This window comes from Amphiprion ocellaris, chromosome 3, assembly GCF_022539595.1.
Source record: "Amphiprion ocellaris isolate individual 3 ecotype Okinawa chromosome 3, ASM2253959v1, whole genome shotgun sequence".
Lineage (NCBI taxonomy): Eukaryota > Metazoa > Chordata > Actinopteri > Pomacentridae > Amphiprion > Amphiprion ocellaris.
In genome coordinates this window covers 14,253,421-14,275,132 of record NC_072768.1, presented here as the reverse complement: position 1 = coordinate 14,275,132, position 21,712 = coordinate 14,253,421, and the positions used below count along the sequence as shown (strand labels likewise).

Genomic DNA, 21,712 nt, shown 5'->3' with positions numbered 1-21,712 from the left:
CCTGCATATTACTGGATTTGTAGCTGTTGTTCAGACGAAACCAGACTTTTGAACACTACCTCGGACTCTTAAAATTCACGATGGACATTATTTTCAATTTTTACTAAAAAAGATGTTTTTTGATAGGTATGAATATGGTTAGTTGCTGCCCAGAAGAAAGTGAGTCCTTTGTTGTTGTTGTTTTATTTCACTTAGTCAAGAATAGCCAAATTTAAATACGGTTTCCCTACAATAATGAATTATGAGGTCATTAAACCTTTGCCAGGTGTATTTTTGGTTGGTCTAGTTTGCAAAAATAATGCTAGATTCCCTGAATTGCTCCAGACGATGTAACCTTGGTGTCTTTACAGCCCTGCTAAAATGTGAAAATGAGTAGTGGAATAAATTAACAGTAGTGAGTTTATTTATGCAGGATCTTATGTACACAGCTTCAATGACCTGGATGACTGAGAATCTGTACAGATTGATTAATAAATAGCTGAAAAGAAAATTCAAGCAAGGCATAATTACTTATATAACCTATTACGATAACTTTATGCTTGCATCAGCGTAATATGAAAACATTTGCTGCATTTCTGTCGTTTTCTAGGTAAAAATGTCAGAGTGGTGTATTTGCTCTGTGTTTGCACTACAGAAAGTCAGCATTATTATTGTTATTTTTGCGTGTGTGGTGTGTAAATACATTATTTATCTGAGCGTGGTGAGGCAGGTCCGCTGCTGAGGATGCAGACTGTTCGCAGCATCACTAGGATGGAGGATCCTCTTCCTCCTCCTCCTCCCTGGAAACCGAGGAGCATCATCTTCATCCCTCTGACGTCATGACAGCAGCAGCATCAGCTGTTAGCTCCGCTTTAAGCCTTTTCGCTGCCGATCGCTTCCTGCACAAAGGAAATATATGAGATCCCCTCTAATCCCTGAAATGGCTACACAGGAGGTACAGCTGAACGAGACTCTGGCTCATCTTAAAACGGAGTCGGAGACGCTGAAGTCGAAGCTGGAGGAGGAAAGAGCGAAGCTGCACGATGTCGAGCGTGAGTCTGAAAATGGAGAGGCCTCGGTTCACTCCTGCGTTTACACTGTGACGGGACAAATAGCAGAAAATGTCTCGTTGCCGTCTGCTGTTCCTCTAACGGAGGTTAAATATTACTGTTGTTTCAGGGAATCTGAGTCTCTAGGAAGCAGATTACGGATCTGATTTGGCCTGATGTGACCGATTTGGCTGCAGGCTGGAGGAGGCTGTTTGTTTGCCTCCCCATTTTACAGCCCACTGCTTCCATCATAATTTCTACTGTGTGCTGGTTTTGTCCAATCACGTTTCAGAATGTAAAAGAAGCAGGGCTGTGAAATAATAATGTGAAAACTAGATAATCTATTGATCATGCATGTTTTATGAGATTGAAGCTATTTGGGAACATGACAGATTAGATTTATTCAATATCGGCCTTTTCCTCCGTTCAGTGTTGGCCTACTGTACTTTAATCCTTGCTGCTGCCATTTACAGTAGTAGCTTTAACGTAATGTACATTTCATGTGTGTGTGTGTAGTACATCAGGTGGCAGAGAAGGTGGAGGGTCTTGGTCAGTTTGTCATGAAGACCCGGAGAACTCTGAAGGGACACGGAAACAAAGTTCTGTGTATGGACTGGTGCAAAGACAAGAGGAGAATCGTCAGCTCCTCACAGGTCACACACTTCATGCCGCTGCTGACATTCAAAGTCCCGAGTTTATAGTTTGCAACCAACTGTAAAGTAGAATTGTTGTTGGATAAATGTGTTTTGTATCTCATTGCAGGATGGGAAAGTGATTGTGTGGGACGCTTTCACCACTAACAAGGTAAATCTATACAAGTTTCAGCCTTCAGAAAATGCTGAGATTTTGACAGATATTTGTACGTTTTATGTGTTTATTCCATCTCCTCCTATGAGAATGTCAGCTTTCCCCAATATCATGTAGACAGTATAATCTATGAGGCATAAAAGACAGGCGGGAGGATGATTTGCACATCAACAAGATGTCTATTGTGTCTTATAATGGCATAAAAAGCAGAGTTTGTTTGTATAACAAAAAAAAAATCACTATTAGAGTTGAAAATTGACCTCGGCATTCTTTAAAAATGTCCTTCAAAGTTTTTGATTTTAAACAAACTGCATCATCTCTAATATTTACCATCCCAAAGCTCATTGTTCTGCTCTATTTATGACTAATGAATTCCCAGTGTCCCGGTGCGGCTCATGCAGCTTTGTCTTTTGATGGTTATTAGGAACACGCTGTGACAATGCCTTGCACCTGGGTGATGGCCTGCGCCTACGCCCCCTCTGGCTGCGCTGTTGCTTGTGGGTGAGTGTGTTACTGCCCATGATGGTCCGAATCTGTTGTGTCATCTTTATGCTTTTCTGTTTTTTTTTATAGTTTGGTTTATTTCCGGTACACACAGGGGCCTGGACAACAAGTGCTCGGTGTATCCTCTGTCCCTGGACAAGAATGAGAACTTGGCTGCGAAGAAGAAGTCGGTGGCGATGCACACAAACTACCTGTCCGCCTGTAGCTTCACCAACTCCGATATGCAGGTCAGAAATCACTGCCTTCCACAGTGAGATAGATGGCTCCCTGACTTTGTTAATAATTCACACTTGCTCCTGTTTGACGTCGTGGTCACGTGATGTTTCACACAGTAAAGACGGTCCATTTATAGCCCTGTCTCAGCCCATATTGACTTTTTTTTTTTGTTAAGCTCGAGAGCAGCCGTTGTTCTTCCTCGTCATGGTTTCTTTCTGTTAAAGATCCTGACGTCCAGCGGGGATGGAACATGTGCATTATGGGATGTCGAGAGCGGGCAGCTGTTGCAGAGTTTCCATGGACACGCAGCCGACGTGCTGTGTCTGGACCTGGCCCCATCCGAGACCGGAAACACATTCGTCTCAGGGGTGAGGACACTTTTCCACACAGCATCAGTCACGGCTTATTAGAACAGTTTAAACTTTAAATATTGTGTCATGTTCTGCTTTGTTGTTCTGACAGGGCTGCGATAAGAAGGCTAACGTGTGGGACATGCGCTCAGGACAGTGTATCCAGTCCTTTGAAACTCATGAATCAGACATAAATAGTGTGCGGTAAGTCACTGCCTCGAGATGCGTCATCAGTTTTTACTTCTGATTTAAGTGTTATATATTTTTATTTTATCCTTCAGTGAGGAAATGACAGATATTTTAAAGCCTCTGCATCAGGGCTGTCAAACTCATTTTAGTCCAGGGGCCACATTCAAACCAATTTGATCTCAACTGTGCCGGACCAGTAAAATCATAACATAATATCTGATAAATAACGACAACTCCAAATTTTTCCGTTGTTTTAGTTCAAAAAAGTCCATTCTGAAAATATTCTCATTTAAGGAATTATCTTTCTACAAAACATTATGAACAATGTAGTATTTTACTTTAAAAAAGACAAAAAACAACAAAAACAAGATAAAATATTTCAAAAATGAGACCCAAACGACAAAAGCGAGAAACAAAATGAGAAAAAATGAGACAAATGACACAAAGCAAAAGTTACAAAGTGACAATAAAAATGGACAAACGAGACAAAAATGAGAAAAGCATGAAACAAAACTACAAAACGATGCACAAAACAATGAATAAAGCAAAACACAAAATGACAAAAATGAGACAAAAAACACAAGTGAGACAAAAAGGAAACAAAAAATGACAAAAACGAAAAACAAAACATCAAAAATATGAGACAAACGATAAAAGTCAGACAAAAAACAACACAGGCAAGACAAGATATTACAAAAATGAGACACAAAATGACAGAAGAACAATGAGCAATCTAGTATTTTACTTTATGATCAAAACAACTTGTCGTGATCTAGAAATTGTTTTAAATTTATAGTCTTACAAATTTACAAATTGCAGTTAATGTGTTCTCTGTAATTTTTACACTTTACAAAGTCGTCCTGCTGCATGTTTGACACCCCTGCTCTACATGGTAGATTTTTATGTGATGACAACATCTTTTACATCATTCGTATATAAAATCTTATATCTTATATGAAACATTCCCAATGAAAATCTGTGCAATCGATATTCTATTTGTAGCCTATTCATTTGAAGCCACAGCATCTTTTTTTATGCTACCACTGGGAGTCACTAAAAGTCAGAAATATAATCTTCCACATAATGGCTTGAAGAAAGTGATTTGTTATTGTTGTTAACTGCGTCTTGCTGTCTGTTTTTTTTTAAATTTTTTTTATAGATATTATCCCAGTGGAGATGCTTTTGCATCTGGCTCAGATGATGCAACAGTAAGTACTCAGATATTATTACTTGATTTTATCTTAAACTGCTCTATACCAGCTACCTGCCTGCGATCAGAAACATATTTAAATCAATTTTTAAAATACTACTCTCTTCTTTGTTACAGTGCCGCTTGTATGACTTGAGGGCAGACAGAGAAGTGGCCATTTATTCCAAAGAGAGCATCATATTTGGGGTCTCCAGCGTTGATTTCTCCCTCAGTGGTTGGATATTTATAATTTTCTCTTCACTGTTATTCTGAATACTGAGTTAAATTGATGTCAACAGAAGAATAATTCCTCCTGAATGTAAAGATATTGCTTTTAGATGATGTTAAAACCATTTATGTGCTTTTTTTCCCCCCAGGCCGACTACTGTTTGGTGGCTACAATGACTACACCATAAATGTTTGGGATGTTCTCAAAGGAACACGAGTCTCTATTCTGTTTGGACATGAGAACCGTGTCAGTACGCTGCGTGTTTCCCCCGATGGGACGGCCTTCTGCACAGGTTCCTGGGACCACACTCTTCGGGTAGGAGACGCTCGCTATTAATGTCCGATCTGACAGCAGTGACCTTTCTGGTGACATCTTGTAATGTCTGATCGTTCTTTCTTTTTCCAGATCTGGGCTTAAGCATCAAGACACAAAAGGATCAAATAGTAGACAGACCTGCTGAAGACACACTGATGTTTCTGTTTGCTAGAGTACAATCACACAGATAGAGACTCAGTTTTGATTGTACATAGAGCATATCAATAGCAGTGTATATACTCCCGTCTCTTGGCCAGGGTAGATTTACATATTTCAAAGAGTAATTAAACCAAATGGCACGCTTGCACAGAAGTAATTATGGTTACAATGTAAAAAGTATATTGTAGAAAATATTGTTGGTAGTGACTTGCATCAGTCTAGGATAGAAGTGACACAATAAAGTCATGTATTGTATGTGCCCACATAAAGGACATCACTTGTTTATTTATTTGTTTTTTACATGTATTATAACTTCATGAGACTGAGAAGAAATGCTGAGGGATGGGGTGTCTCCACTGGGAAATATTGGAATACAAATGATACTAATGAGGATATTTCTATTGACTTGGAGAAATGATGACAATATTATTTAGTCTGAAGCCAGTTAAAGATAATATTGGATATGATGGAGTATTGGGATAAAATGTTATAAACAAAAGCTCAAATTTGCAGTTTGTTAAAGATGAATATGAAACTACTGCTCAACACCCTGTGTACCCAACTAGTCCTTTCTTGGCAGCAACTCGCCTGCCAGTATTACACTGACACGAAAAAGCACATTCACAGGTGAACCTAAAATGTATGATGTTGATGTTCCATCTATGTGGTCTGAAAATATAGTTTACCTCTCATCTTTGTTCGTTTCCAGCTGTTGGAAACCACTTACTATTAATGTGCACATTCAGTCACTAGAGACACCCTGAACTTTTGGTCCCCCACTAGCTATATAAATACAAACACATAGAAAAAAATATATCAGAATGTACTCCTTTTCATGCAGTTGTCCAATGGCTGTAATTTCATATTTATTGTAATTATTTTATTGTAGTTTAGTGTACAGATATACAAGGGACTGTTAATCAAAATATTACAAACATATTAAACTGAGTTTGGAATATCATTACTGTGTTTCTCTTCTTTTTCTTATAGCTTTACAGTTATTTTCATGTCAACATACTGAGCAGTTGTGTTGTCTTGCGGGTCAAAATTGATCCGGTTTAAAGTTTGAAAATGAGGGAAATGTGTATATATATATATATATATATATATATATATATTCACAGTGAAACTTCTGATGTCCACATTTTCAACATTTTTGGGAAATCTGAAAATTTTTGGGTGGAAAAAAATGTTAAAAAAGAAAATATTAGAGGTTTTACTGATATATATGTAATCACTTTTGATAATTTTAGAATTTTTTTGAAGATTTTTGACTAATTTTTAGAAAATATTTACAAGAATTTTCTTGTCAAATTTGAGGGATTTTTGAAATATATATATATAACTTTTAAGGGAAACTTTTAAGAAATTACTGGAATTTTCTTTCTGAAGGTTTTGCAAATTTTCTGAAATTTGGGGATTTTTTCTTGCTGAATTTTTGGATTTTTTTCAGACAAGGAAACAATATTTTTTTGGTGCCCGTAAATGAGGACAATAGCAGGGTTAAGTTCAGCAGACAATGTTCAGTTGAAGGTTGTTAGTAAAGTTCCTTCAATGCAAGCAGAAGTGACGTCATCAACAGGCTCCGCGCATCCTGCTGATTCAAAACAATGGCCGACCTGCGAGCTGCTGTCTCACCTTCAGTCCTCGTTTTAAGTGTCCAATAACTAACCCAGGCTGTCTCTGTAGAACATGCTGTTCGTGTGATGGATAGGTGATTTAATAAGTGTGTTCTGGAAGAAAGAAGCGGCCTTAAAGCTTCCTCTCCGCTGCCAAAATGAGCGATGTTGTGGAGAAGACGCTGACAGCTCTGCCGAGCCTCCTCTCTTTAGACTCCCAGCCGGGCTCCGCGAAGCTGTCCTCCACCTCCAAACTAGGAAACCTCATCAGAGGAATCACTGAACTAACTTCAAAACATGTGAGTCTATTCTTTAAGACTGGAATCAAACAGAAATAAGTCTCAGCCTTGTCAACTGTTGACTCTTGGTGATATGCTCTGACGTTAGCTTGCTAAGCTGCCGATGCTAACTGGAATAAAGGTGTGCTTTTAACCAACTAACTATGTACCGAACACTACTGTGCCAACATACACTGATTTACAGACAGACTGTCGTTTGTGCTATGTTATTATTTTGTGATTAAACCAGTGATAGCAGAGCTGGGACTGTTTCTATAAACTTGTCCTGCTGGTGCGTTCATGATCCTGTTTGAAGCTCAGATATTCCAGATGTTGCAGTCAGCAGGTTTGCTTTTACTCTGGTAATTGTGTTTTCGGTCAAAGGCTGACAAAATTCCCGTTTCTGTTCGTCAGTGTTCAAAGGTAATAATTTGTCCAAAAGTCAGCTAAAATTTTTTAAAGCCCCTCTCCAATGAAAATCAAAGATTTTACTTTTTTATGCTGGAAAACGCATTATGAGTGCAAAAGGTGCCACGGTTGAGTTTTTACATCCTAAATCTGCACTCTAGCAATGACAGTCTCAAAAATACAGCCTCAGACCAGGGTCTAATATGTAACACACCTAAGAAAGCCATCCTGTCAGCTTCCACGATGGGGCTTACTGCGTCATTATTCTTCTGCAGAATCAGTTTCTGGTTCTAAAGTCATGATTATACTCCAGGTGCAGATATCCATGGATGCATAGTTATTTTTATTATACTACTTGAGTAGAAAAGTTCAAGTTCTGTCAAAGATTTGGCCCATGTAATAAATCAGGACTTGTTTCAGTGAATTAGCTATTTTGCTTCTCTTCATGCAAATGTCCACCAAAACAATTATATCATCACTATTTTGAGTGAACACAGTTGCAGCATTCTGTCCTTATCCCCGCCACAGTTTAGTTATCTTGAAAGAAATGCAAAAATGACAGAGCTTTGTGTTTTCCTTTAAAATGCTGATGAGATACAGCCAAGCCATGTTGCATAGCGCTGTTTCAGCACTAGAGAATGGTCTGGCTATGTAAGACCTGTCCATGGCTTGTATCTACATATTCCACACATACACAGTACAGCTGAGCATGGACACTACTGCCCTTGATATTTGCTTGATATGTGGCCTAAAGTGTGGTCTCTCAAAATGAACATGATCATTGAAAGCAATTAGAACAAGTTAGCGCACACTTATACAAGGAATTTCTCAGTATTTGATCTTTAGACTGGACTACTGCAATACACTTTACATTGGCATCTCCCAGTTATCTATCCACAGCCTGCAACTCGTGCAAAATGCTGCAGCGTGTCTTTTAACGAACACCCCCAGACATGAGCACATCACCCCAGTCCTTTACACTCTCCACTGGCTTCCAGCCCAGTCAAGACTTCTAATTCTTTTTTAAAAACTCTTAACGGTCTTGCTCCCCCCCCCCTTTTTTTTAAAATCAGAGCTTTTAAATTATGGGACCAAAAAGAGCTCTGAGGTCTTCCAGTCAGCGGCTGCTTGAACTGCCCAGGTCTAAATACAAACACAGGGGTGACCGGGCGTTCTCTGTAGCTGCACCCAGGCTCTGGAACAAGCTCCCACCCGACATGCACACCATCAGTGACCTAGGTCTTTGTAAATCACAACTCAAAACCTTCCTGTTTCAAATGGCTTTTCATACCTAGTGGCATGGTGACATTTTATTACTTTTATTTCTTTTAGATGTTATATTTTAGTGCTGTTTTTTTGCTGTTTATTTTATTGTTTTATTGTATATTTTACGGGCTACACAGTGGTGTGGTGGTTACCACTTCTCACCTTGCAGCTAGAAGATCCCTGGTTCATGTCACTGTCTTCCCATTATCTTTCTGCATGGAGTTTGCATGTTCTCCCTGTACATGTGTGGGTGTCCTCTGGGTGCTCTGGTTTCCTCCCACAGTCCAAAAATATGCTGAGGTTAACTGATTATTCTAAATTTGCCTGTAGGTGTGAGTGCGAGTGTGATTGTTTGTCCTGTTTTAAGTTACTTTTTTCAGTTTTTTTACTGTGAAGCACTTTGGTCACCCTGTGGGCTGTTGTAAAGGGCTATACAAATAAACTTTGATTGATTGATTGATTTTGTTCTTACCTGTGATTCCCCATCTGCAGGAGGAAGAGAAACTTATCCAATGTGAACTATCATCTATCAAAGAACAGGTGTCTTCCCCCAACACAACCATGGTACCGTTCTCCTGGTTTTCCCATTTGTTTTTGAACAAGAAGCCTCATTATTCAAACAGATCCAGTGATGCTTAACATGACCGATGTGTTTACTTCTCCCATGTGTTATAACCTGATTCAGAGGCAGATGAAGGAGCTCATGGTGAGAACAATCTACTGTGAAATGTTGGGCTACGAGGCTTCGTTCAGCTACATTCATGCCATCAAACTGGCTCAACAAGGCAGTGTTCTGGAAAAGAGAGTTGGTATGTTGTATTCTAACAGGCTTACAAATGTACTAATTTCTCGCCAACTTGTTTTACAAAGCGCAGTTAGTCTGATTTATACAAAAATCCTTAAGTAGCAGCTGATTAGGGAGGTGGTATAAAGTGGTCAGAGCCACTGACCTCTTCAGAAGGTGAGAAAAGACTTTATTGAGCCTCTAATTTCAAATTTTACAGGGAACAATGAAAGCGCCATACTTTCTAGTAGATTTTGGCTCATTTCCATTTTTATAATTAATTTTTCATTGTTTGGAAAAATTGCTGTGGCAGGGTGTTGATGAGCGAGGCTGCAGAACTGAATGTGCTGTCTGGAGGTGGGCTCCAGCTGGTTGATGAAAATTGCTGATCTGACACCAGACTGTATTCATGTTCAATAAATATGCAAAAGTACTCAGATCAACAATTGAAAGTTGTCCATGCAAAATCATAAATACAAAAATGTGTCCCCTTCAGTCATGTTGCTTTATTGTTTCCCGGGATCCTAGTCTTTTTTTGGGGAGGAACTGAGCTTCCCTCAACTCCCTTTTCATTGTAACACAATGACATAAGAACTGTTGGGAAAAGCCACACAAATGTTGACCTTTTCAAGCTTCAAACGGGAGGAAGTTTTCCAGAATCTATATTCTTTTGTAACCGTAACTTCATGGATGTAACTGCTTTGAGCACAAAATAAGTTTGTTTGTGATTTTCAGGTTACCTCGCTGTATCCTTGTTTCTGAATGAAAGTCATGAGCTGCTTCTTCTCCTGGTGAACACAGTGTTGAAGGTGGGTGGTAAGCTTTTCCAGCTTTAGTCGTGTGATTTCTGAAAGAGACAACAGGACGCTGATGTGTTTTTTTTTGCAGGATCTTCAGAGTACAAACCTTATTGAAGTGTGCATGGCTCTAACTGTTGTCAGCCAGATGTTCCCCAAAGACATGATACCTGCGATTCTGCCTCTGGTGGAGGAAAAACTTAATCACCCAAAGTAAGAAATGCTTGGTAGCTTACCGATCAATCATGTTTGTTTTTTTTCATATTGTTAACTGTAACATGAAGAATTGCTTGAGCATTATAATTGATAAATATTTCTTATTTCAAACTTGTAGAGAAATCATTCGACGTAAAGCAGTCCTGGCATTGTACAAATTCTACCTAATAGCACCAAATCAAGTTCAACACATCCACAACAAGTTTCGCAAAGCTCTGTGTGACAAGGATCCTGGTGTGATGACAGCTTCTCTACACATTTACTTACAGATGATCCAGGTAATTTGTTTTAGTGACTCTTATATTATTTATCAGGCTACAACATTACAACAGATTATTATTATTAATAATTTTAGCATAGTACAGTTTGGGCTGCAGTGGTGCAATTAACTCCTTTGTCTTTGCTTTGTTGCAGGAGAATCCAGAAGGTTACAAAGACTTGACAGCAAGTTTTGTCACCATATTAAAGCAGGTGGTGGGAGGAAAGCTGCCCATGGATTTTAATTATCACAGCGTTCCAGCTCCTTGGCTTCAAATCCAGCTTCTTAGAATACTCTCCTTACTTGGGAAAAATGACCAGAGGTAAATTACATTGTTGTTTTGTTTTCAGATAAACTGTAAATCCATGATATCATGTCATGCAAATAGATTTTGTGTGTCTTTTCTGTCTTCACAGTACAAGTGAGATCATGCACGAAGTCCTCGACGAGTCTTTACGAAGAGCAGAGATGAACCATAACATCACCTATGGTGGGACAGATCTATAATTAGTGTTTCTAGTAACCCTATTTGTTTGCAGTCATTTAAGTAATACCTGCTGCCACTTATATGTATCTCTCTGTATTTACAGCAATTTTGTATGAGTGTGTAAAATGTGTTTACACAATTCATCCTAAATCTGAGCTTTTGGAAAAAGCTGCAAAGTGCATTGGCAACTTTGTTCTGTCACCGAAGATCAATCTAAAATATCTCGGTAAGAGCAACAGAAAACATGATTCATCATTTATAATTTGCCTTCAATGGACACAAACTGTTTGTATGTGTTGTTTCTGCAGGCCTGAAGGCCCTCACCTACGTGGTCCAGCAGGATCCTAAACTGGCTCTGCAGCATCAGATGACCATCATAGAGTGTCTTGATCATCCTGACCTCATTATCAAGCGAGAGGTGAGTTCGGATGCTGATGTTGTCTGAATTCTGACGTCACAGAGTCGTGGGTTTGCTGCATTATGGATCTTTTTCTGTTTTCTTGTAGACGCTGGAGTTGCTCTTTCGGATCACAAATGCCCAGAATGTCACAGTTATTGTCGAAAAGATGCTGGAGTTTCTGCGTATCAGTAAAGATGACCACACTACTATTGACCTGGTGGGGAAAGTGGCAGAACTGGCAGAAAAATATCCTTCTAAGTTTGATAGTGCTCAGCGTTAAATGTTCTTTCATTTACCTCTAGTGGGCCCACTGCACACAGAAAATATCAGCAGATGCAGACAAATGCTGATATGAATATTGGAATAACAGCCAGTTGCTGAATGGACTGTCTGCTGGAATTCGTTCATTGATTAAAGAAACAAATTATTCTTGTTTTTCCTCCAGTTTTTCTGTTGATTGTGTGAAGCAGCTACCACACAATTAATCACTGGCCAAATGGATAATTGTTTGTTCCTTAGAAACATCAGAATATATTTTGTTTTTATAAAAGTTCATTTTACTCATATTGTTGCTTTTAGTACAGGTAGAGTTCAGAGAAAGCCAGTGAAACCTGAAAGATTTGCTGTGTTGTTTTTATAAGCATTATATTTGTGAAACTTGTGTCATTAGTGGCTCTGACTGAAGCCCAGTAAGCTGCTGCTGACTCAGTTTGAGTCCAAAAATTAACTAGTTAAAGAAAAACATTAATTCAATTATTTCATAACATTTTGCTGTACTTTTCATACCTCATTTGTTTCTTTTTGCTGTTGTAGTATTCTGTAGTATTCCTTTTTTTTTTTCCTATAAGCCATTATACATATGCCCCCGACAACGAATGGTTCATAGAGACGATGAACACGGTGTTTTCAGTCGGTGGAGACATGATGCAGCCTGACATCCCAAACAGTTTCCTTAAACTGCTGTCTGAGGGTAAGATGACCACACTCTCAGCTTATCCTGGTGTTCAGATATTTACACTGATTGTGTTTTTATAATGGCTAATTTCTTTTTACTGCCCAGGATTTGACAGTGTGGAAGAGGACAGAAAGTTGAGGCTGTTTGCTGTGAATTCATACATTTCTCTGCTGCGAGGAGAACCTGGCAAACTGCCACAGCGCTTCCTCCAAGTCATCAGCTGGGTGAGTGCTGTTAGCACGATGAACATAATGAATAGTTGGTGTTATTCTTATGTAATTATAATAAGAATTAGAAGCAGAAGAACACTGTGTGTACAAAGAATACAATGCTTGTTTTAAAGCATTTCTTACTCATTTTTTTTTATAAACTGCAGGCATAAAAAAGGAGGATATGAAAATACAGAATACTCTTAAATAAATCTTACTAAGAATAACTGCAGAAAAATAAAAGCAAGCCCATGGAGAAGCAACATTGGTTTATTGTTTATATATCCAGAATATAAGCTGAGTCTGGCTGACTTGATCTAATTTGCTCACAGGGCCTGAAGAGGTCTGCAGTGTAGCTTCTAGTAAATATGACCAATAAAAACAGCCAATTTAATATGTTTTTCATTTATACCATAAAAATCATATAATAGTGACTTTAAAGATTAATAACTGTACATTTGACTGCTGGGGTAAGAGTCAGGGAGAGGTCAGAAGCTGAAAAACAAGACAGGAACCAGGAAAAAAACATATTTCTGCTGCACAAAATGATGTGTATTTTTCTTTAGCTCACTGACTCTTATTATATTTAACTATCTGATCATTTTTACCACTTCAAGCCTAAATTTCAGAATAGAAAAAAACACCTTTCGTTTAACTGGTCGCTGCCAGTAGACATGCAGTTGGTAACAAGGGACACAAATAGACAGTGATTTGTTTTTTTCTGGCTGACACCAAAGGAGGTTTCAGTACTTTAAGGAAGATGAGATCACATTAGTACTATTACAGTACCTAAATTTATTGCAGAAGAAGACTTCTTACAATTATTACTAGTTGTAAGAAGCAAGACAGAACTTTGTTATATACACTAAACCTTTGGTTTCTCTCTGCTCTGCCCAGGTCCTCGGGGAGTACTCTCATTTGAGGGCGGATCTTGAACCAGCCCTGGTCCTGAGGCTGCTGGCCAAACTGCTGGACATGAAGAACTGCAGCAGTGAAACCAAGAGCTGGGTCCTCACAGCAATGACGAAGCTCTGTGAGGGTGGTTCAGGTGTTTCTGTGGCTCAGCAGGTTTCTGAGACATACGGCAGCTCCCTGGACACGGTGCTGAGACAAAGAGCCCAGGAGCTGCAGCACCTCAGCCAAGACTCTGAACTACGAGCCAGGGTGTTACCTCGAGGTGCCGGCCTGGAGCCCGTGGAGGTAACATGCATTTCAGGCTGCCTGATAGCAATAAAGATGTTTAGGTGTACGATATTTTGTGATGCAACATTGTTTCCAGTCTATATTAACTGAGCACATTGATAACATTGACACAGTAACTTTTCTGCAGCCGTTTGGCAGAGTAAACGCCTGTTAAATGACGGTTATAAGAACCTGCATGCACTTGCCCTTTATGGTGCAGAGCTGGTTAGATTGATGGCACTATTTACCAAAATAGCAGGAAAAACCGTTTCAGCCAGAATCTGAGCATCTGTTGCAGCATGTCTGGAGCCGTCTTATGGGTTGGTTTAGTCACATATCTGCATTCACTATTAATGTGTCAGTTGATTAGAGAACATGAATAATTTACTAAATGCACTGATTCCTCTGATTGATTGTCTTTTGTGGCCAAACAAAGTGTAAAAAATAACTCCTCGGCCCCATTAACCTTCCTGTTGTCCTCATTTACAGGCACCAAAAAATATTGTTTTGAAATCTGAAAAAAATCCAAAAACTCTGCAAAAAAATTCCCCAAATTTCTGAAAATTTGCAAAACCTGCAGGAAGAAAATCCTAATAATTCCTTAAAAGTTTCCCTAAACATTTTATTTTTAAAAAATCCCCCAAATTTGGCAAGAAAATTCTTGTAAATATTTTTAAACAATGAGTAAAAATCTTCCAAAAAAAATTCTAAAATTATCTAAAGTGATTACATATATATCAGTAAAACTTCTAATATTTTCTTTAAGAACATTTTTAACATTTCTTTTTTTCCACCAAAAAATGTTCAGAGATTTCCCAAAAATGTTGAAAATGTGGACACCAGAAGTTTCACTGTGAAAATATATTTTTTTCCCACATTTTCAAACTTTAAAACAAGTCAATTTTGACCCGCAGGACAACACGAAGGTTAAAGTAGAAGTTTAACTTACTGTCATAATCTTGTCCAGGTGGATTCTTCTCTGTCATTTCTGGATGGATTTGTGTCCGAGGCGTTGGCTGCTGGTGCTGCTCCTTACAAGCCTCCCCATCAACGACAAGAGGAACTAGCTGGAACAAAAGGTAACACTCATGAGAGCATTTGGCAGCGTGTTCACTGCCTTGTTTGGATTTGTTCTGACTTTGCTGTCTGCCTCAGCACTGAGCCTGGAGCCCTACGGCCTGTCCCTGCCCATCAGCATGTCCTCCTGCATCACTGACAGACAGTCGCCCACACTGTTGTCCATGAGCTCTGGTCTGTCAGGCGATAGCACTGACCTCTCACACAAAGGAGGGTATGTGGACTGGACACTCACACATCTGCTGGTAGAATTAGTTCCCTGATTATGTTTTTAAACCCACGCTGGTGGTTTGCTGTTTCTGTTTTAGTTCTGCAACGTTGAAGCTGGATGGTGTGAAGCGAGTGTGGGGTAGGGAAGGTTATCTGTCCCAGAAAGAGCCTGTAGAAGAACCTGCCCAGGTTGAGGTTCCCAGTCCCCTCCGGTCTCCCAGCCAGCAGGGCGAAGCCGACAGCTTCCACAGCCAGACTCCATCTCTGACACCGACTCCAGAGTCCGATCAAGAGAAACAGCAGCTGGCCTCATCGCTTTTTGTTGGCCTGGGTTCTCAAAGCTCTGTGTGTCTGGTGAGCTTGTTGATTCTTACTCGTCAGTTTTGATACAGTTGCTTATATTGTGACGTTGAGATTAAATACACATTTAACACCTTATTTCAGCAGCCAGAGGTCATTAACTGTGAAGCAGCTGCACACATGGGACAGACATGAATCTGCTCAGTTAGTCCTAAATGAAATATGTTTTCTGTTTGTGCATGTCTTTGTTTTTGAGTGGCGAGTTTCACACATTTATAAGGAGGAATGACCAGATTTGAAAATGTTTATCAGACAGAAGAGTGTCAAATGCTGCAAATAATGTTTACTTTCTTTATTTTCTGATGATCGGTCAGACAGTTACTTTCTTGGTGAATTACTTGGTCTGTGCAAAAAAGTTTCACATTGTTTCATAACTTCTTAGAGCCTGCGCTGATGTCTTCAAATTCAAGTATTCAACATCTAAAGATTTAGACACAGCTATTAAATGGATTAAAAAACTTGGATGTTCTCTTACATTAAAGAAAAAAAACTCAAATTTTTGGATAAAACTTTGGAAAAATTGTCAGTTTTACTTGGCAACGTTGGATCATCCTTATCATGTCACAAATACAACCACATGCCATGCGTTATGGCTGCTTTTGACAACCTAATGGGATTATTCTGTGTAGCTTATTTAAGCAAAGAGGAAAAATTGTGATTTTAGCCCTGAATCAACATAGTACTTATCATAAGCAGCCAGATTTTGGAGAGACAGTGTCATGAAATGGTCCATTCAAAAGAATACGGTGTATTGATTCAGATGACTGACAACTGGATGTAAATTTGTCAATTTAATCTTGGAATGTTTACGTGTTTTCTTGGAATATTGCTCCCTTTTCTCAGCTAAATATTTATTTATTTTAATTAACAATGACCTTAAAACGCTGCTTTTAAAATGTGTATGCTACAACTTACATTTTTTCTTCTTACAGATGGGAAAATCTGAACCGACAACCCAGCGATTCAGAAGAAAAGCCAAAGGTCACAGCACAGCCTCGAGCACCAGTGAGCAAGTATCCAACTCTGTTATCTCTCCTCCCAGCACCGTGGATAACTTGCTGTGTAACAACCTACTGGACTCCAATATCACCTCAGAACTGGCTGTTTCTTCACCTCAACTGACATCTCGGCTTTCTCAAGGCCTCGCTGCTACTAATGGCACCTGTGATACAGACACAGAGCTCCCTGAAAGTGACAGAAAGGAAAGTAAACCAGCTGTCATCAGGGATAGTTACGTGGTAGCTGCTGATCCTGCTCCACATGAAGACCCAGACAGACCTAAAGACTTGGCTCTTTCCTCTCATCTTCCTGCAGAGCTCTCTGAACTTTCTCACTCAGAAATCACTCACCTCTGCACCAACCAAAACCTGGAGCTTTCTGTTTGTCATGTGCAGAAAGAAGATTCCTTACTGCTGATTGTTTTTATCAGCAACTCATCTGACTCCGCTGTTCAACAGATACTAGTGCAGGTCGACTCTGATGAACTTGAGGTAATTTATTCACTATAAAATGGTCAGAGAAGTCCTATAGGATCCACTAGTCTTTCATAAGGAAGATGTCTTTTTTCAGGTGTCCTGTTTGGGTGACAGTCCAGTGGAGGAGGTGAGAAGCCACAGTGTAGCAGTGTGTCAGTATTCGCTGACAGTGAAGAGGCCTGCAGTTCACATTGAATTAGTCGGGATGGTGTCGTACCAGTTACCTGTTGGGTTGCCTCAGTCAGCGGCGTTCTCATACAAACTCCCTCTAACCAGCTTCATTAGGTGAGATATTAATGCTTTGGCGTTCAGTGCGACGTCGTTGGGATTGTTTCTTTATTGATTTCACGTGTTTGCTGCAGACCTTTGACAGTGTCCACAGAGGAGTACGGGACGATGTGGTTGGCCTTCTCTCATGACACGAAGCAGAATCTGACGCTGATAAGTGACGGCCAAGAACCGCTCACAGCCACTCTGAATGTCCTGAAGAGGAGACTTCAGCTTCACGTTGTGGAAATTATAGGTGAACAGACATTTGTTTCCTGCTCAGATTCTGTTTTCTCAGTGACTTCAGCTCTGTTGACTAAGCACCAAAGTTGATCTTTTGATTTACAGATCAGAGAGTATGATTTGATGTGTAATTTATGTAATGGCCAGCATTTGCATTAAAATGTTAGAATTCTCAGATTTACCTATTTATGGTAACTAGTTTATTTATGGATTAAGTATGGAAATGTTGTCAACTTTAGATATAACACAGACCATGAGGTGGAGCTGAAAGCTCCTAAAAGAACATGTGGACTATATGAAGACTGTTTTGTGAAGCAACTTACTGTATACATTTTTCACTTCTGTGTGATGTTGCTTGTAACTTCAGTGATTTGTTTTAATGTATTACAAGATAGTGTATAAAAGTAGTAGTAAAACTTTATTCATCTCTGTGTATGCAGAGATGAATAAAAGAAAATCTAAAAGAAAACATAAATATCGAAGCAATGCAGTCATGGAAAAAATGATTAGACCACCCTTGTTTTGTAATTCATTTCGTTAATTTTAATGCCTGGTACAACTAAAGGTACATTTGTGTGGACAAAGATAATGACAACAACAAAAATAGCTCAAAAAAATTTAATTTAAGAGCTGATATCTAGCTATTTTCCATTGTTTTCTTGATAATAACCAAAATCACTTAACTTCTGGCATCGATCGCTATGGCATTGTACTGCAGCTTTTAGGCATTCCATGTTTTCTTTTCTGTCTGTTTTAGTCTCATGATACACACAGGAGTTAGTACTTGATTGCATAACCATTGTTTTTGATGACAATGGTGGTCTAATAATTATTTCAACCATGGCTGTATCTTAAAAGGTATTAAGACTTTACAAAATAATGACATTAAGATTCACCATGATGTGTTGTTGTTCTTATAAACACTCTATAAAATAGACTTTTTAGACATTATTTCTTTGTTTGGTACTTCATTGTAAAGGAACAGTAATAATAATCATTTAGATTTTGAAACTGACAGATACATAAGAGAAATGTGTCATGTTCCACAGTATGATGAATATTTGTAAAATTCAACCTCTACTCCTCCGATGTTTTTAGTGACTAACCTTCATGTTTTGCCCCTCAGGTATGGAAGGTATTGTAGCTTGCCGCCTCCTCCAGGACCAGCCGTGTTTGATGCACTGTCGCGTGCATGCAGGAACGCTGGCTGTGTGGCTTCGCTCTCCGATCCCCGACCTGCCCGACTGCCTGATCTACCACTGTCAGAGAGCTTTACAGGGCCACTGAGCTCCAGCTGCACCACTGAGCAAATAAAGCACCAACCCTCCACTGCTGAAGAGGAAGGTACACAGAGCTGTAGTGCAAAACAGAACAGGAGACATCTAGTGTTGTGAACTCATATCTTTGCTTTGCAGTGTTTATTATCTGTCCGTGCCGCTAGACGTTGCTTAGTCGGTTTTATGTGTTTGAGTTCTGTTGTTATTTAAAAATGTAATTGGTAGAACAGTTTTATTGGAAGTCATTGAAAGTCTTGGTACTTGGTAATAAGCTCTGGGCCAGAAGATAGCGTGGTTAGCCTTCTATGGGCGGCCAGAGTAACACTATTGTCTTAAAGTGATGTCAGGTCTCCATTATGACTGAATGGCTGAAGTGTTGTTTCTGGTTAAATGACGATTGCACACTTCCTTCGATTCCCCTTTAATGAGGACCTGCTCTGCTCAGTTTCAGCTCTTTATTTTTTTTATTCTGGGACTCCGCTAGAGTAGTTTTGCATAAACCACAGTTAAAAAATAATCCACATTTCTCTTGTACTGCCCCTTGATGCAGCCCCTCGGTTCAACCTCTGTCTGAAACAAGCAGTTTTATCCCTTGTTAAAAGCCTGCTTTCTTCTGATTAGCCATCCTCCAGAGGCCTGCCTTTGTGAGCATGTAGCAGGTGAAAAAATCCAAGGTGGGGTCAGTTCTTTGCAAACAAGAAAAAAACGGTTGGAAACTTGGTGTTCAGAGCAGTTTAAAGCCAGTTTTTGGCTCAAAGAGATTACTTTCACATGTGTTTACCTCATTATTTGAAACTTTTAACGGAAGCATCCAACACTCTAATATTGACAGAAAATAAGGAAAAGCATAGTAGATCTCCTTTAAAGTCATCTCAAAAGGTAAAATAATAAATTTCAACATTTTCCTCATCCGGTGGTCCAGATCTGCATAATGTTCTGCTTTTTAATTTGTGACTTAAAATCAGCTCCATTTTCTTTGCTAGAACAATCATGACAGTGAAGCTCATTTGGATTTAAATGCTGGGACAAGGGCTGAGCAATAAGTCAAGATGATTCTTTTTTGACTTTCAGCAGAATCATATGATGATGTACAAGCAAACCTGAAAAAACAGGTTTGTTGGAAACCTTTGAAGTGACTGACTGCATGTGATTCATAACAATGGAGGAGGGTCGATGGGTCGTTCATGTGATTTCATACATTTTCCATATTGTGAGGTGTGTCAGAAAATGTCCTTGTTGAAGTTTTTATAACAATTTCATCAAAATCACTCAGACTAAAATGTGCATTTAGAACTTGGCTTCAGATTTTGATTTAGCTTCTTCAGTGAATGAAATCAAACACATTCTTACACTGGCTGATTGTGTTTCTTTGATGTCTTGCTCTTTGAGGGAAAAGCACAGGAAAATATTGGCAACAGCTCATAGTGGTGGAAGTTGATGACAGTGAAAGTAAACGATGTTAATTACTTCTGGCATTTACTTGGTTGTCTTGGAGATGAAATGCTTCAAGTAAATACAGTCTTCAAAGTAAGCTAATATTTACAGAAGGCTGCTTTCCGAGAGCAACCTGTTAGTCTTCACTGCTGAAGTTTCAGCACAGCAAAAAAGGGTTTACATTATTCTTGCTTGCATCATGCTGACATTAATGCCCCCTCGTTTATTTCTTACATCTAGAATAAGATTATTTTGTCTTAAACATGGAAGTGATGTTCTCACTCTATATTGTCCATTCATTATAAAGATGTTGTTGCCTTCTGGATGAGAGGGTTATCTATGCACCTATGTCTCTGGTTAGTCAGCTGGTTAGAGGTGGATGTCAGTGGTCTTTGACTATTATATTTTTATATCAATGCAGTATTAAAATCATATTTATTGAGTTTATATTCTTACAGAAAACGTTTTATATTCATTTCACTGGAGGAAAAGGAATCATTGTGCTTCGTGTGCTGTTTGATTGCTCTGTGCCAGAATGATTTTCAGTGTGTGTGACATGTTCCAGCCTGTTTCCTTTTTAAAAAAAAAAAAAAAAAAAAGAAAGTTCAGCTTGAAGGGAAGAATCTCCTTGCTGTGTCCTGATTTGAAGCGCAGCGTTATGTCTCTAAAACTCCACTTTTGCCCTACGCCTTATGTTCTAATGCCAAGATGGCGTGTTTGATTTGTGCCTGTGGTACAATGAAAAATCTTTGTTTCTTGGAGTGCCTGTCACTACATTCTGCTAAATTATGAATAAATTCAACACATGTAAATTATCCTCGCTCTGACTCACTCATTATTCATTCAGTAAAGGCCATTATATAGGCTTTGAATGCAAATAAACAGATGTAATGAATGTGAAACAAGGAGGGATATTATGAAAACAGAAACGGGAAATGGTTTCTGGTGTTCTTTCCTCTTACACTGTTCTACATAATTCTACTGTTATACATCATTTCCAGGATATTTATTGAATGGGCTTTATTTATTTTAAGCACACAACAAATTAAGAAAAAATATTTCCATAACATTTGGCCGCATTTATTGACTGTCCCTTTAGTACAGTCCACATTTAACAGGAGTTAACAGGAAGCCTTTTTAGCACGTAACACACTAATTTAGCTATAATTTAGTACATTCCAGTGTTTGCTCAGATTGTAATGTTTCCTAGCTCTGCTCACTGTACCATGCTGCTAATTTGATAGAAAATTTTAAAAAAATAAGTACCAAGGTAAAGCAAACAGACTGTATTCACAGTATATTATTCATGTTATTACTGCTGTTATGACTCACTTCTGCTGCCATAACAGTTGTCTCACTAGCCGACCCATTCTGTAGTAGTAATGCTTTATCAGTGTCTTCAGTAGCAGAGAACATCATGTAGCTGTTTGTTTCCTCCAAACCGGCCAGAAACTCAAAGCACATTTAGACTTTTGTGTAATCCTGCTTTTTGCAAATAGTAAATATTGCCAAAGTCAGACCAA

General features: G+C 38.9%; 2 protein-coding genes across 2 annotated transcripts; both read left to right on the top strand.

The window, feature by feature from the left end:
- The first annotated feature begins 799 nt into the window (after positions 1-799).
- gnb5a (guanine nucleotide binding protein (G protein), beta 5a) lies at positions 800-5,947 on the top strand. Its single transcript, XM_023283431.3, has 11 exons — positions 800-1,031; positions 1,545-1,681; positions 1,791-1,832; positions 2,260-2,336; positions 2,434-2,566; positions 2,780-2,923; positions 3,018-3,109; positions 4,254-4,302; positions 4,422-4,518; positions 4,661-4,827; positions 4,918-5,947. Exons 1-11 carry the CDS (start codon positions 896-898, stop codon positions 4,927-4,929), a joined length of 1,086 nt encoding a protein of 361 aa, XP_023139199.1. The 5' UTR covers positions 800-895; the 3' UTR covers positions 4,930-5,947.
- A 635-nt stretch (positions 5,948-6,582) lies between these two features.
- ap4e1 (adaptor related protein complex 4 subunit epsilon 1) lies at positions 6,583-21,004 on the top strand. The gene is made up of 21 exons (XM_055009136.1): positions 6,583-6,904; positions 9,050-9,121; positions 9,243-9,366; positions 10,077-10,150; positions 10,230-10,351; positions 10,473-10,632; positions 10,769-10,935; positions 11,030-11,103; positions 11,204-11,326; positions 11,409-11,518; positions 11,607-11,750; positions 12,362-12,470; positions 12,561-12,679; positions 13,562-13,864; positions 14,814-14,925; positions 15,002-15,137; positions 15,232-15,487; positions 16,426-16,983; positions 17,063-17,253; positions 17,331-17,491; positions 18,605-21,004. Exons 1-21 carry the CDS (start codon positions 6,764-6,766, stop codon positions 18,763-18,765), a joined length of 3,417 nt encoding a protein of 1,138 aa, XP_054865111.1. The 5' UTR covers positions 6,583-6,763; the 3' UTR covers positions 18,766-21,004.
- Positions 21,005-21,712: the final 708 nt, after the last annotated feature.

Coding starts and splice junctions, on each gene's coding strand:
- gnb5a (XM_023283431.3), top strand. CDS start 896: ATGAGATCCCCTCTAATCCCTGAAATGGCTACACAGGAGGTACAGCTG. Junction 4,303..4,421: donor CTGGCTCAGATGATGCAACA/GTAAGTACTCAG, acceptor TCTTTGTTACAG/TGCCGCTTGTATGACTTGAG. Junction 4,519..4,660: donor CGTTGATTTCTCCCTCAGTG/GTTGGATATTTA, acceptor TTTTCCCCCCAG/GCCGACTACTGTTTGGTGGC.
- ap4e1 (XM_055009136.1), top strand. CDS start 6,764: ATGAGCGATGTTGTGGAGAAGACGCTGACAGCTCTGCCGAGCCTCCTC. Junction 11,519..11,606: donor ACCTCATTATCAAGCGAGAG/GTGAGTTCGGAT, acceptor GTTTTCTTGTAG/ACGCTGGAGTTGCTCTTTCG. Junction 15,488..16,425: donor CTCAAAGCTCTGTGTGTCTG/GTGAGCTTGTTG, acceptor TTCTTCTTACAG/ATGGGAAAATCTGAACCGAC.